General features: G+C 36.3%; 3 protein-coding genes across 4 annotated transcripts in view; 2 read left to right on the top strand and 1 right to left on the bottom strand.

The window, feature by feature from the left end:
• RecQ5 (RecQ5 helicase) overlaps nucleotides 1–8,358 on the bottom strand; it is a 47,540-nt gene extending 39,182 nt beyond the window's left edge. The window contains exons 1-2 of one of the 2 annotated variants that reach the window (XM_075370513.1): nucleotides 7,908–8,358; nucleotides 5,797–5,921 (exon numbers count right to left, since the gene is read on the bottom strand). In XM_075370513.1, coding sequence (XP_075226628.1) covers nucleotides 5,797–5,921; nucleotides 7,908–8,022 — 240 coding nt within the window. In that variant the 5' untranslated portion in view covers nucleotides 8,023–8,358. The remainder of the gene's footprint in view (nucleotides 1–5,796; nucleotides 5,922–7,907) is intronic. The other variant, XM_075370512.1, reaches the window with a different exon arrangement.
• On the top strand, nucleotides 420–1,968 carry LOC142327438 (coiled-coil-helix-coiled-coil-helix domain-containing protein 7). The gene has a single exon (XM_075370515.1). The coding sequence runs from the start codon at nucleotides 682–684 to the stop codon at nucleotides 979–981; it is 300 nt and encodes a 99-aa protein (XP_075226630.1). The 5' UTR covers nucleotides 420–681; the 3' UTR covers nucleotides 982–1,968.
• Nucleotides 8,233–16,145, top strand: part of LOC142327437 (DNA damage-regulated autophagy modulator protein 2) — a 33,107-nt gene continuing 25,194 nt past the window's right edge. The window contains exon 1 of the mRNA XM_075370514.1: nucleotides 8,233–8,557. Within this exon, the coding sequence (XP_075226629.1) occupies nucleotides 8,487–8,557 (71 nt within the window). The 5' untranslated portion in view covers nucleotides 8,233–8,486. The remainder of the gene's footprint in view (nucleotides 8,558–16,145) is intronic.

Here is a 16,145-nt window from a genome sequence, read left to right as displayed (position 1 = left end):
TTCAGGTATAGTTCATACAAGAGTCACTTCAGTAACATAACGGACGACGATTCAAAAGATCGCTGCTAGTCCTCAATTCATAAAATTTTTATCCAATCTTAATAAAAATTATGTATTATGCTAGTGAAATTTCAATAATATAAAACGGGCCCAAACGTGCAAATACCTCTTATAGTAATAGCATATTTAGACCGCTCACACATAATGAGTGTCCTTTTATGTTTTTAAATCCAGTTTACGGAAACTGAAACGTGAAAGAAAGTCAATTATTGATGATAGATAATTGTCATTCAACACAAATATCTGCGCTCTCAAAACATTATGTTCGATTTAATGGAACATGCAGCGCTAAAATTGGACCAGGTGCTTTTTATACCTATTGAGAAGTAAAGAATTCATATTTTATGTTGGCACTACTATGTGCTCATATGTTCACATCATAAGTATGTAACAGATTTGAAGACAATTTAAGGTCAAATTATTTAGGTTTTTTCTGAATAAGAAAACACACAAGTATTACATTGTTTCTCATTACTAACGTTTACTACAGCACACGTAGCAATAAATTACAACCAAAAGTGTAATGGAATCGACCAAACCGTAATGATTAAATACATAACCTCCTCAGTGGACTTTTAGTTTTCGGTAGAATTCTTGTACTTTTTTTGTAGTGAGGTGAAAATGTCAACAGAATCGGAAAGGATTAGAGAACAGAGAAGACGGGCTGAATTGACAAAAGTAAATAGTGAATTTAATAATCCTTGTTTAAAAGAGCAGAAAATTGTTTACGCGTGTTTGAATGACAACGCTTATGATTATGATAAATGCAAATTTCAAGTCGAAAATTACAAAGTGTGCAAGACATTTTGGGGAACCGTTCAGAAAGATAGGAGAGCTAAAGGAATTAAGCCAACACTGCCCGACCCAGAAGATAGGGAAAGCGTAAAGAAGGAATTCCTAGCCCATACTCCGTTGTTCTAATCAAGAACGATAATTCAGTGTTACAAAATATACTATATTAATTATTTGAAGAGATAACTAATTTTTAATCGGTTTTTTTAATTAACGTAAACGTGGTTAACCGAAAAACAAACTTAAGAATTATTCTATTAAAGTCGAAATTTTAAAAACAGTTCTTAGGGCAATTCAAGATATTAAATATTTTCAATTATAATTTGCAAACTGTATAATTATTTTAAAAATTTCTGCTTCACACTACTCATCTCAGTTTTTTTTTAACAGAATTAATTTAAAAACAGGCATCTAGAGCTAAGGAAAACCATTGATATATGTTTTGTATGATAACCTAACCTCTTAGAAAAATCATATACTGCATAACTATTTAGTGGAACATAACAGTTTCTCTATAAGATAAATTTATTTTCTTAACATAACAGAACATCAAAAATTAAAATATACACAAAAATTGTTTTTGAATTGAGTAAAGTTATCTATCTTTCTTAGCTTTGTCATAATTAAATCATGTTGACACTTTTCACATATATTTCATTTTCAAAACCTGCTGTACTATGAGATTCACAGTACATATATTCATTATCTTTTCATTATTATCTACACAAATTCCATGAAAATGTTATATATCCAAAACACATTAACATATGATTTAATTATGACGAAGCTAAGAAAAGTAGATAATTGTACTCTATATAAAATTATGAATTAATGTGTTTTTATGATGCAATCCCATCTACAAACATAGCTGCTAAAATCATGTGTAAATGAAAAACTTAGATGAGTTTGAGTTACGATTAGACTGTAGCAATTAAGTTAAATTAATAAAATAATTAATGGAATAATGTGTCCATGGTTATTGTTGGACTTGTTCATTGGGGAGGTGTTAAAGTGATCACATATTATTAAAGACTATAAGCATGTTTTATTTTTCAATATAATAAATGTGATTTATTAACAGGATGTTAAGTAAAATGAATTACAGACTATGATTAATTGCTGTTATTTTTCATTACAGTGTACATTAAATGACTTCAATTGAGACGTTAATAAAGAGTAGGGCATCAAAAAAATTTGTATAATTCACATTTTCTTAAGTGTACTAAATCTAATTTATTTAATAAGGGATTTTTAACTTTCTCCTATAATTTTCAGATCTTTGACACATTTGAATCAAGTATGACAGTGGTTTATTAAGTTATTAAATAGGATATACTGTAATACAATAGTTGGAGATATAGTATACCAGTATCTTATGATTATGATTGTATTTTCTGCAAGTTATCAATTGCTTCATCTTTCTAAGACTGGTAGAGCAATGTTTCTTATCTGAAAAAATATATATATATATATATTTTGCCATTATTTCTTTTCTACTGATGTTAAAAAGTTAATATGAGTATTCATAAATGTTCAGCAGAGTAAATAAAAAAATACCCTGTACTGGTTATCAAAAATTTGGAATTGTACTTGCTAAATCTGTATGAAATGTAGGCAAATTTACTTTATTTGCCTATGTGAATGATATAGTTCATAAAACTGCTGAAAGACATCCCTATCCATGTACTATATAAATATAATAGTAATAACACTTTTATTTAGGACTCCTTTAATAAATTAGAAAACAACAGAATATGAATACAAAAATATGATTTGTATTTATACAATGTTTATACATATTTATGTATAAATATGATGCAAATCATATTTTTTAGCAAAAATATGATTTGCAAAAAATTAAGTAAATTTCTTTGACCTTAAAACCACAAAAACATTAATACCTCAAACAACTCAGCTTTTAGAACCTTGATTCATAAACTACTTTGTATACCCACGATACATGATTGTACAAATAACATAGAAAAACTAAACACTAAGAAATATTAGTACATAAATAGATTTGAAGAAATAACACTTATTTGTTTTTCCAACATAAAAAAAAAATTCACAATATTCTATGCGAAGACTCAAGGAAAAATAGTGCACAAATTAGAAAAAAAGATCAAGTATTGGATACAATGTCTTCGTAATATTAAGTGAGAATTATATTATGTATAAAACATAGCTTTACACATAATTATACCTATATTGTGGTTTTAGGCCATAATGTAGCTTTGATTATATAAACCAATCTGCTCTTGCATTCTTAATTAAACAATTAAAATGATGCACTTCAATGTGACTCAACATTTGCAAACCACCAAATAGAAACATATCTCAATTTCATTAAAATATTAATAATCAATTAATTCTACACACACTAAAAATGTACCACACCTTAATACCCTTGATCATTATAAAATATTCAAAAACAAAAAAATTTACTAAATTAGCAGACTTAATTCACATATAATTTTTTATCACAGCCTAAATAAAATAGCTGTCTTCCAAAATTAATAAAAATATATCAATTACATAAAAATGAGATACCACCAGAAACACTATCACTGAAGATGGTAAAAGGTAACTGCAAACATCACAAATCTAAGATCATTTTGTTCAATTTGCATTAAAGATTAATAATTTTACAAATAAAGTAAATAACTGTAATTTACAAATATTCACATGATGTTAGGAAAAAAAAGATTGAAACTATTAATATACTCTACCACTTTCATGTCTTCATGTAATATATTCCCTAAATATAGAAAAGATAACTGAAAACTGCAGTTTTTATTATATGCATTAAGTATGTAGATTACTTCTCAAAATTTTACAAACTAATTCAGATACTTATCATGCCTTGACACTAGCTTTTGTATTCTCATTAAGAATTTCATCACCGAGGTATCCAAATAGGTATCACCCTCACAGCTGAGCTTCATAGATTTTAAGTGTCAAATAATTTCACACTTTCATCTGGTGAATAGCTGATAATTATTAATTCCAAGTCCAGGCTATTTGAATATCTTACTTGAACTGCTAGTAAAAGAAAAAAAAATATGTATATAAAACTAAAGGGTCCCAAGCTACTTGTTTTGGGCTGATTTCTGAAGTTTCATCAGTATTTCAAAAATGTTTAGTAATGCTCTATGAACATATTCTACAATTTATTGTCAAAATCTCTTTCAATCCAAACAAAATGAAGCCTCCACCTTTTTTCAGTTCATATTAAGTATTTACATTTTTTGGCTATCGGGTAAATGAATATGCATCCACTATTTAGTTGTTCTGTTAAGTCTACATTTATGAATTTGATACAAGTTTTGTCTCCAACCACTGACAATTCTGTCAATGTATTCAACTCCATTTTTTTATAACACTAAAGGAATATCAAAGCAGTAACCACTTTTTGTGTTCTGTGGATATCAGTCGATTTTGATAGCCTGCTGGCAGAGAACTTTAACCAATACTGGCCTGTCTGTCATGATGACTGCTAATGATTCTTGAAAAAGATGGTAACAGTCGTATAAAATTTGGATATCAAGAAATTTTTTTACTTAAAAATTTATTTAATCTGCATATGTAAAAATTTTTTATACATTTCTACTCAAAATATATTTGAAAAACTTCACTTGCAGTTTTGGATAAGATTAATCAACTGTTTTTTTTTTACAGCTTATTAAATAAATATGAGCAGTTTCTTCTAATTTACCTCTTGTACCTAAACTACAAAGAAATGGTGTTCTTTTGAAGAGTTTTTTGATCCTTAGTGGAAGTAGACAGTTAATCAATCATTCTTGCACACTATCTAACTCTTAATATTTTATCTATAAGTTAATATCTTTCTTAATATTCTCCTAACATGGTATTATATTGCTCATTAATTCATTTTCCAACTGACTGACCCTGGAACTACAGAATGGCTAGATCACAAACACAGGGAACTAGGGTAAAAGTTGACCCAGTTTCTTACCAGGCATGGTAAGAACAGTCTGCATATTTATAAGCAAACATTTAGATTCTCTGCAGAATGTGACTACTGAGAGGAGGAGAACACCACAGAATGCATGGAGTACATGTGTCATCAGTTTCTTCAGCATAGGGAAGCAAGCTTGAAAGAATTCAGTGTGCTTACACCAGATAAGAAAATGGGGACTACGCTGCTGACCAAACATGTGGCATACGGTGTCTTTGATGTTGGTCAAGATCATCTGTACAAAGATAGTAGAGGAGGTGCTGGAATGAATATGTCCCTGAATCTCAATTGGAGCTGTGTTCACATTACAGTAGGTCTGTCCCCAAAAAGAAGTAACAGAGAGAAAATATATGCTATTAACTGTGAGCGACTAACCACCTGTTGTAATGAAATGAATAAAATATAATGCAACTAAATAAATATGTACAATGTGCACAATGTATCTTTTTATAAAATATTTAATTCCTATAAGTACGTTGTACTATGCAGTATGTTGCACTGTACAGTACTGTTACCAAACATAAAAGATGTTCATAAAATTCAGTTGTAAGAATATTAAAACTCCAGTAGTGTTATAACCAACCAACTGTAAACTATATTAGGAATGTTGCATTCTGTTACCAACATAAATTTATTAGTAAATTTTATTTACTAATAAATCCGATATATATATAATTTTTTCATTTTAGCTGTAATTTGTTGTAATAATAAAGATTGCTATAAACAAGTTTCACTGACTTAAGTTTTAAATATAATTGGATATATTCAACTTGTTGCCAGTTCTATAGTTATAAATTACCGATAAATAATGAATACATAAATACACACTCGACCTTGAATACTCATTTTTTTATTTAAACAAATTGTACACATGACACCCCAAAATGGTTCAATTTACAAATAAAACATACATAATAGATTATTTGTATAATAGAAAAAAATAACATTATTTATACATAAATTACCTTCATTAATGCCAGCAAAGGAGAAAATACAATAGCAATCTTGTCTTTCTGAAGAACAGCTGGTAATTGATAACATAATGACTTGCCAGAACCAGTTGGCATAGATACAAATACATCATATTTTCCTAAAAAAGATTAATTATTAAAAAAACAGGAATAAAGTAATTTATTGAAGAATTTTTAGTATAATTAATTCTAGAACATTTAATTGAAATTATAGAGGGTGCCATCAGCGTCCTTAAACAGTTTACTTGTAAAATTCTTTATTTAATATTAGAAACTACATTGTTGTAACATACCAAACTTTATGACGGCTAATAATGATGAAATACTGAGTGGCATGCACTATATTGTTTCTGTCTAAATAGAGCAAAGAATTTTTTATTTCACGTCCTTAATATTTAGCGTTTGGTTGTTTTGTATGTATGAGTAACTCATCAAAGTCAATCATTTCATTTCACAGAGAATAAGGTAACATTGAGAAAAATTTTGAAATGTTGCACACAGCTAAGTACATTTGCTTCTAGAAATATTCAAATGTACAAGCATTTGAATAGATGAATCAGATAACTGAAAATGCAGGTTGTAAAACAATATTTTGAGGTTAAAAAACTCGTAAAAATAGATTGGAATAAAAACTGCATCAAACCCATATAACCAACTGATAAAAAAATGTACAATCCAGCTAAAAATAGCACACTTTATTGAAAAAGAAAAACATAAAGGTTAATATAATACTGTTAAGTATGCTAAACCTGAAACAGTAACTTCAAATAAAAATGACCTTTTCTAATACCCTTAAAGATTTGCTGCATTGTGCCGTAATGTATATATACCATTGCAATTTGTTGGTGGTTATTCTTCCACCACATTTGGATTTCTAATAGTCCAGTACATAGCATTTTATCTGACAATAGTCTCATTAAAAGTCAAAAAAGAACTTAAATCAAATCACAAAAATTTTGAAATGCTTCTTCCTTCATGCATCCAGGATGCACTCATAAAATTGAGGTCACCTAACTGGAATCTAATTATGTAGATTCATAATGGACATCTACTTTTCACCAAAAAGGATGTAAATACCAGAATTATGACACCAATACAAGAACATTATCTGCAGACTCTCACAGAGATTGTATTAGTTGACATCCTCACTCTTCCACTCCATAGTTTACATTTTCCACTGTTCTATCATCCTCAAAACTTTTCACCGTATTTTAAAATGTTTACCCTTGAAGTTAGTATTCAAAATTCAGATAGTCATTAACATTTCACCTTACTGAAATTCTTAACCCTTAAAAATCCAGTTGTGTTACTTTAGCAATAAATGGTGCTTTGCCATTTTTGTTATGTTATTGTCATCTGCCAGAAAACAAAATAAAAAAATGTTCAAATTATGGTTATTTGTTGTAATTATGTTCTATAAGTGTACACATTTTTTTAACATAATAAAATATTAGTGTTTTTATTAAAAATTAATTCATTAAGTTATTCTAAGGAGAAAGATCTGACAAAAAAATGTATAAAGCATATTGTTTTTAAACAATGATCAGTCTCCTTAGAACCAAAATAGATCACAGGAGTCAACCAAATGAGTGAAGTATGTTACTGATCATCTAATTTTTGGCTTGATACAAAGTAGTCAATATTAATATTTGACAATCATGAAAAAAGTAAGAAATCGGTTAGTTTTCCATTTATTGATGATTAACAAAACACTTTAAATGCACACAACCAACACATTCAAAAAATGTTACCACTAAACAGGCAATTCAGCACTGTAAACGTACATAATTCATAAATTAAATAAAAATTAGGAAACTTTTCCTAATTAACATCTCCAATAAGTAGGAAACAGTTTTGCTTTGTTAAATCCAAACAATAATTACTAATAATGCAATACGATGAGGAGTTAGTTTACTTAAATCAGTACTAGTATACTTATAATACTATCAGTACTAGTAATATACACAAAAAATTATTCAGCATTTTATGCAAAACAGATTAGTGTCAGCTGTTGAAGTTAGACTTGTCATAATAAAAGGTGACAATTATTTAACAAGATTTGATACATTTATAAAGATTTTAAAATAGTAAACATGAAATCTTACTCTTAATAATTGTTTCTACTGCATCTTTTTGTAGGTCACTTTTGAACTTACTGTGCCCAAAATACACTTTCAGTGATTTGTACAACTCATTGTTTTTTTCACTTGAATTAGACATGACTTAATCAGATAGAATTATAAACTCTTTCGAAAACTACAAAAAAAAATCACTTGTTCCAATATACTTTATGTAAATATAACCTAATTCGTATTACACATGCAGCTGATTTTGTGTGCTGTTGCTGAATCTAAATATCAGCTGTGGAGGACAACAAAACAGAAGTATCATTTTATTACAATAATATATGTTAAATTATTAATTCAGTGTTTTGGAAGTAGGCTATTCAGTTTGACCAAAAGATTTATTTTAAAGTCTGTAATAGTAATGTACTCAGCATTTTAGTTATAGAAATGACTTGATACATTTTCAATTTGTCTCAACTTAAGTTGGTCATCCGCTCTGTAGAAGATCTCGTGTGATAAGATGTAGTTGAAATGTAATTTAAGTTAGTGGTTGATTTTGTGAAAAGTGTGATTTGATTAGTCTTTTTATTTACTTCTGGTTTATCATTTCTTTATAATATGGCTATTCAAAATTTACATTTTATCCCTGTGGCTTTATTTATTATTATTCCGATGACATTTATTGGAACGTAAGTATTAATTGCTCTTGCAGGTTATGTATAATAAATACGATATATGTCCGACTGCATTTCAGTTTCAGTTCCGTTTGATTATAAGTTAGATAACTGAAATATTTTGCCGCCAGTGAAGTAGTTTTATAGAAAACATTACGATGATGATATTAATTGTTTTTTTGCAATTTAAAATAATCGACATTTATTTCGACTCATAGCTGAAGATTATTGTGAGATTTCATTTTTGTATCATATTAAATGAAAAAAAATTATTATAGTGATAGAAGATTAATATTTTAACTATTTAAACATATCACTGGCAAAGAAATTACTTGTATGATGCACAATATTGTTATTGTTGGTTTTTTCGTTATTGTTAATTTAAAATATACTAACTAAAACGTTTTAGATTGTGTTATTAATTGAAACTGATTTAAAATTTTATATATTTTTAGTTGTTTATTTTAATTCTTAATTTTTATACATATGTAGTATCCCAGAAGGCATGGTTTAAGTTTTTATTTCTTAGGTAAATCTATTAAGTGCGCTTTCATCACATCAACATATTATAAGCTGGCAGGCTACTTTTATATATACTTTCCTTCAGCCCACTGGCTGGACTAGTGGTAAACTTTCATCTTAAATCAATTATTTACAAATCTCAGGAATGGTTGGCCTGAGTCTGTACAAGACTACATGTCACATGTCATCCTCATTTGATTGGGTCATGGGGGGGGGGTTGCTTATTGTTTCACTAATTGTACAGATTGCACTGTACGCAATAGGAATAATAAAAAATATTTTTCTACCATAAGGGTATAAAGCTATAAAACCGTAAAAATGTAATGTTTTTTTTTTTTAAATTTCTCGGTTACAAATGAATTTATCAACTTGATGTTTGTTAATATCTAAAAATCAGTTTCTAAATTTTTTAAAATTTCATGTTGAAAAAGGTAAAAAGATTTTAAACAGTGATTGCAAATTTTCCTTAATTATAACTATACTAAACAAGATATTCAGTAAATTTGGGTTTGAAAATTGTCCTCAGATAAACATCTAAAAACAATTTTTGAGTTTTTTAAATTTTGATTTTTTAAGGGGTGAGATGGTGTATGTATGGCACAGCGGCTCAACCAACACAGCCTTTGTGATTGTTCTGTATGAGCAATGCCACTGGCTGTACTTGCCTCCAGTTACTTAACTAAAAAGCATAATTTAAAAAAAACAAAACAAAAAACAAAGTACGGTCATCTCCTCCTAGTGGTGTATGTCAGGTAATGCTAAGAACTGGGCAAAATACATTTTTCCCATACGAAGCCAGTAACCAGTTATAACTACTGTTTGTAAGATGGAGACTGACTATTTTGAAACCCACATTCTTCAGATCACTCAAAGTTTCAGGTCTTGTACCAACCAAACTGTTGCTCTGAACTAATTATAGTATACTAATAGTTTTTTATAAATTAAAGGGTTAAATTTTTATTTATTATTATTCCCATGAGCATGAGTTTAATAAACACAGGGGGGCCAGGAGGCACGGTCCCCTGGTTAGATGAGAAGGGTGAGTGAAGCCAGCCCTGACTGGCTAAACATTATTAACTGACTGTGACAGGAAATGCAAGTAACCATATAGCACAGGCAAACCTGCAATGGGGATGCTAGTTTATTTATACAATTATTGTGAGATCTTGTTTGAATTTGCCAATCTACCTTTTTTTTTTTTAATAGAGGGAAGAAATATCATTTTTCATATAAAGTGTTGGGCTCACTAACATGTTCCGCAAGATGTTATTGAGTGTGTATGTGTGCCTGCATCCTACCGACTAAACCTCCACCTCTGATAATCCTCTCCCTTTCTGGAAACTGCTGTGAGGCATTATTTCAGAAAAGGGGAGCTTACCTTCCTGCAACAGGCATCAGAGTACCACAGGTTCACCACATCCAAGTCACCCCCACTGGTTTGGGGGGGGGTCCCTGGACACCACCCGCAGCCCTATCCTCTGCACCAGAGCTCTCAGGCACCTGTCTGCTTTCTTGCTTCTTCCTCCAATTGGAGCATCTCCATAACTACTCTGGAATACCTAACAGCAAGTCAGTGCTCTTTGGTTAACCTGGAATCCATAAGTCCTTCAGGCAGGAACATAACCTTCATACCTAGGAGTACTTCAAGTTTTTTTTCTAATTAGTTCCTGAAAGTGGAGCTTACCTGCTTCGGGCATCAGAGTGACTGTGGGTTCATCACATCCAGGCCACCCTCACATGGTCGGAAGGTACACTAGACACATGCCCACGGCCTGCCCTCCTCACCAAAGCTCTCAGGGTCTGTCTACTTTCTTTCCTTCTTCCGCCATCAGAAGCCTCTCCATGACTGTTCTGCAATATCTGACTGCAAGAAGCCAGTTCTCTTCTTTGGCCAGCATGAAGTCCATAAGCTCCTTAGGCAGGAATAGAACAGTCGTACCCAGGAGTGCCAGCATTTCACCTCTCTCCATAGCGAATCGGGGGCACTCAAAGAAAGCATTCTGCGCCGTTTCTTCCGTTCTGCGATCAGGGCAGGTTTCTGCTAGTCTAGTCCAAAACGATATAAATACGCCCTGAAGACCCTATAGCTCATCAGCATCTGAGTGAGTTAAAAATTCAACGAGCCATGGAGTCTCGTAATCCATCTGCTAATATCCCGAATTATCCTGTGAGTTCACCTGCCCTTCATCCCCTGTTCCCGCCTCTCCTGCTATGTCCTCAAATCTATCTACTTTTCTCCCTCCCCTTCCTAGGACCACTCATGGAGAGCATTACGTCTGGTAAAGGGGAGAGTCACGCTGTCAGGCATCGAAATGCGAAGTGCCCACTACCTCATTGCGCAAAGGAGACTTCGACGTGCTCGGAGGGCCCCCTAAGCGCTCATCCGCGGACCTACCCGCTCCGGCACCTTCTGACGTCTTATTTCCTGGCGGGACTCTTTATAAATATGTAGCTTATCCCATCACCTTCTTAACATAGCTCTCAACCGCTTTCCATTCTTTTAGCATTACTCCCTTTAGCATTATGCTTTACGTGTCCTCTAGATGGAACATATCTTCCAAGCTTAACATGTTTTTCATCAAAGCACAGGCAAGAGAAATGCACGTGGTCAGAAGTCTGTTCCTCATTGCTGTCAGGGCAGCGATCCGTGCGGTCTAAGCCATATTTATAGAGATACGCCCTGAAACCGCCATGACCCGCCAGGAACTGTGTTAAACTGTATCCCAGCGAGCCACGGTTCCTCCTACCAACTACCAATATCGCTTATAAGGCGATGGGTCCATCGACAATTAGTGGCTCGGTCCCACCGTTCCTGCTAAGTCTCCATTAATTCTTCTGTTATCTGGGCTGTTATGCACTTTTTGTCTCTTAATGGCAGGGGCCTCTAGTTCCAGAGGATCTTCTTCTGAAAAATAACCAAATCTATCAGCATTGCACCCACCAGTACTTCAGCTGCCTCCTTAGAGACTGGTCTATATGATGCTGTGATTCGCAGACAACATAGTCTGTGAACATAGTATTCCATGATATTTTGTAAATCTCATTACATTAGCCCAAAGCTCCGCCCCGTACAACATTATAGCATACGTCACTCTTGCTAATAATCTTCTCCGAGATATAGTCGGTCCACCAGTATTAGGTAGGAGGCCGGCTATTAATCTCTCAATCTTCTCGGCTTTATTAGCTGTCTCAACTGCTTGTGTGCCAAATCTTAACCTGATGCATATCCATATGCGAGATGCTTTAGTGCCGGCCTCGACACTATTTTCCTATCCTCTAATGTTATGCGAATCACGAGGGGTTCACTCGATGTCATACTGATGTCAGGATACTTCCAGTTTGGTTGGAGTATCGATGACTTGCTGACGAAATTGGGCAGGATTCTGGACAGTCTCCCGGGCATCAGAGTGCTTTCTTTTTCCTGTCTAGCTTCCGGTAGTTACCGTTCAGATAATACTTCAGAGGATGAATGAGGATGATATTTATGAGTGTAAATGAAGTGTAATCTTGTACAGTCTTAGTTAGATCATTCCGGAGATGTGTGGTTAATTGAAACCCAACCACCAAAGAACACCGGTATCCACGAGCTAGTATTCAAATCCGTGTAAAAATAACTGACTTTACTAGGACTTAAACGCTGAACTCTCGACTTCCAAATCAGCTGATTTGGGAAGAGGCGTTCACCACTAGACCAACCCGGTGGGTTGAGTATCAGAGTGCTGCTTCTTCTGGACGCTAACGCTAAGTCTCCCGCCTGTGGTTCACCACTTACTGACCCCCAGAGGAGCTGTCTTGAACAGTTCGTTGAAGCCAGGAACCTCTACTTTATTAACGAGGCAGAACAACCGCCAACTTTTTCTTCCGAACTAGGGGAAAGTTACATCGACGTCACTTTGGTCACGGGCAAATTGGTATGAAGTAAAAGTAGTTGAACTGTCTGGCCCGAGGCCAGTGTGAGTGATCATAGGGTTGTAACCTATGAGATCGTTTACGGTGGCGGTCTAAGAGCTCCAGATTCGGGTTGCTATAACTTACGGGGCCTGGATCAGGACAGGCTGTGGCGCTAGCGCGCAGTTGCCTTATAGGGGATGGAATGGCACAGGGAGGAGGTGGAATTGATGGCCGAACAATTCGACCGGGCCATCAAGACTGACTGCGATAGGGTCCTACGGCGACCTCGGCCAATGGATGGAACTTAAGTAGTGGCCAGTCCGCTGATCGGAGAGTGCCTGGAGGTCATGACCGCTGCTTCCTAGTAGTGGTCTGTTAAACGCAGGCGGAAACCCGGGAAAAAGTGGTGATCCTCTATCCTTAGCGTGCTGCGCGCAAGAGTTAGGTTCGCTAGCAGAAGATACCAGCGTCCCCCTAACGGGGATTACCGGTGATGACGTGCGCGCTGAGGGTCTGCGGATCTACCAGCGCGCCCGTAATGAATATCGGTATACCCGGCATAGCATATTCAAACAACATGAGCAAAGACACAATAATACAATAATTCCTAACCTAACATGGTACATTAACAAATACAAAAATAAAGTACATTTCGACGCCTCTGATGACATCCAGGGCCGTGTGTACGTCAAAGGGGTTCCTCCTCGCTCTTCGCTGTTAGTACGAGAAGAGCCACTCTCTCAACCTCCCTCCATCCATTCTCAATCTGGAGCATGAGTCTGACAACATTATTTGGTGTTATGGCCACCGGAATATGACGTCTCTCGTTCTCCCACCTGACACAGTCGAACCAGGTGTGTTCGGCTGTGTCAGCTGTCGCACAGTACCTGCAACCTGCTGTTCTCCTCCTCTTGAAGCGATGCAGATAGCTATCAAAGCCCCGATGGCCCCGTGGCCAGAAAGTAGTTGAGTGAGGTAGTATCCAACTTCACCATGCTTACGCCCCACCCAAGCACTCACGTCCGGAATCAGATGCATAGTCCACCATCCTGGCTCGCCTTCCACCGTTGCTGCCAGATAGCTATGATCTGCGCCCTTGCATTCCCTTTGCCTACACCTTCAAACCGCAAGCATCGTTCCTCCACCAAGAAGTCTATTGGCAGCGTTCCCGCCAATGGACCGCCAATGCCCTTTTCCATGCAGGGGCCGCATACAATAGGACTGATGTCACGGTTGCAGCTATGACTCGTCGACGTTTCTCTCTCGAGGCCCTACTGTGTTCGCCATCAGCCTCGAGATAGCCCTCAGCTATTGTTCTGCCTTCTTTATTGCTTCCTCTACATGAAGTCCGAATGAACGGTGCTTGTCCATCCAGACCCCGAAGTATTTGGCCCTCTAGGCTTGGTTTATCTCTGCACCGTCGATGGTGAAGCGCATTTCCCTTAGCTGGCGTAGTCCTGCAAGCACCAGTGCCTCCGACTTTTCCCGAGCTATTTGCAGACCTTGAGTCACTATCCATTGGTGCACCATTGCCAAGGCAATGTTTCCCTTGGCCTCCACGTGCCTCTCAACACTTCCTTTGATCAGTAGGGCCAGGTCGTCGACGAATCCGAAGATTCAACCCCCTCTGGTTAAGCCTGGCAATGGCGAAGAGAACTCCATTGTATATAATGTTCCACAAGAGCCTTGCAGGACCCCCGCTCACATCTGAAACACCTGTTCTCAGTATCCGTGAACATGCACACTTCGCTGTCACTGAAGTAGCTACAAATTATCGCTTGAAGTTGTCCGGAGACTCCTTTCTCTTTCATCGCCTGCCCGATGACCTCCTATGGCAGGCTTTTGAAAGCATTCCGGACATCCAACAGTATCAGAGTCAGGATCGCTCTTGTCCGCCACGTACCATTTGCTGCTGCATCGACAGAGTTCATTACCTCACAAATTGCGTGGACCGCTGACATGTCCTTCGGGAATCCAATTTGAGGGGTGAGGCCCCCTAGCTCCTGTGCCTCTGCCAAGAGCCGCCTTTCCACGACACATTCATACATCTTGCGCAGTGTACTGGGTAAGCACACTGAATGGAAGGACCCTGGCTGGTCTGGATTCCTTCCGGCTTGGGTAGAATTACCAAGTGTGCCTTCTTCCAGCATGATGGGAAGGCACCCCGCGTGAAGTCTTGGTTAAAACAGTCCAGCTCCATCCACGGGAATGCCCCCACCACTATCTAGGCCACCTCTCCTGGACCTCTATCTGGTCCCGGACGTTTCTTGGGGTTGAGCGGTGGCACTCAACCCCAAGAAGAGTTGGGAGAGATGTAGCAACAGTACAAGAGGATCTCCCCCACTTAGTGCAAACAAATCCTGCCTCCGTCTGTTGTTCAGATAGCGCATACCTGCCTGACAAGTCGTTGAGCACCGCATCCTCTCTGGGGTCTACCAACCAGCCTCGGCCCCTGACCACCCCTCCATTTGGCTCTGATGTCGATATTATATCGGCTTCCTTGTTGACAGCTGCCTCCCACTGGAGATCATGGGCTAGTCCACTCTTATTGGCGTTCATGTAGATGAGCTTCATTGTGTGGTTTTCTTAGTTCTACAAGCCACATCTCCGAAACTGTATCTGCTATCATCACACTTGGTACACTGGGCTTGTTCCTTGAAGTCACGGCGGAAATGGCCCTCCCCTCCACAATTTTAGCACATCTTTGAGCGGTCTGGCCCTTTGCAGGCCACTGCAAGGTGCTCCCCTTTTCAAAATCGAAAACACCTAGGCCGTCCTCCCTCAGGAGCACCGTGCACGACTGCCAGCCCACTCGCACTCTGCTAGTGTTTAATTTTTGCCGTTGTTGATGATGTGCTGTGTCCCGTAGCCTGGGTGGCCACCTCCACCATATCCCGAGGCATCCACTCTTCTTCCAGTCTCAGCACCACGTCCACACATTTATCAAAGACCCATACCAACTCCTTAATTTCTTGTTTCTTGGTGACATTCTCCTGAATCAACACAAACAGCTTATCCATTTCTTCTCGCAAGGCCAGCAGATCCTGGTGAGTAGAGATCAGCGTCATTTCCTTCAACCTTCGGACTCTTAATTCGAGAGCTGCCACGTCCTTTTACTTGCTTTATGGCACTCATTTTTCAAAAAATGCCCGTAACTTGTCCCAGAAAACTCCAATTTAAAAACCGACCA

This window comes from Lycorma delicatula, chromosome 7, assembly GCF_047948215.1.
Source record: "Lycorma delicatula isolate Av1 chromosome 7, ASM4794821v1, whole genome shotgun sequence".
Lineage (NCBI taxonomy): Eukaryota > Metazoa > Arthropoda > Insecta > Hemiptera > Fulgoridae > Lycorma > Lycorma delicatula.
This window is presented reverse-complemented; position numbering and strand designations above follow the sequence as displayed.

Coding starts and splice junctions, on each gene's coding strand:
- LOC142327438 (XM_075370515.1), top strand. CDS start 682: ATGTCAACAGAATCGGAAAGGATTAGAGAACAGAGAAGACGGGCTGAA.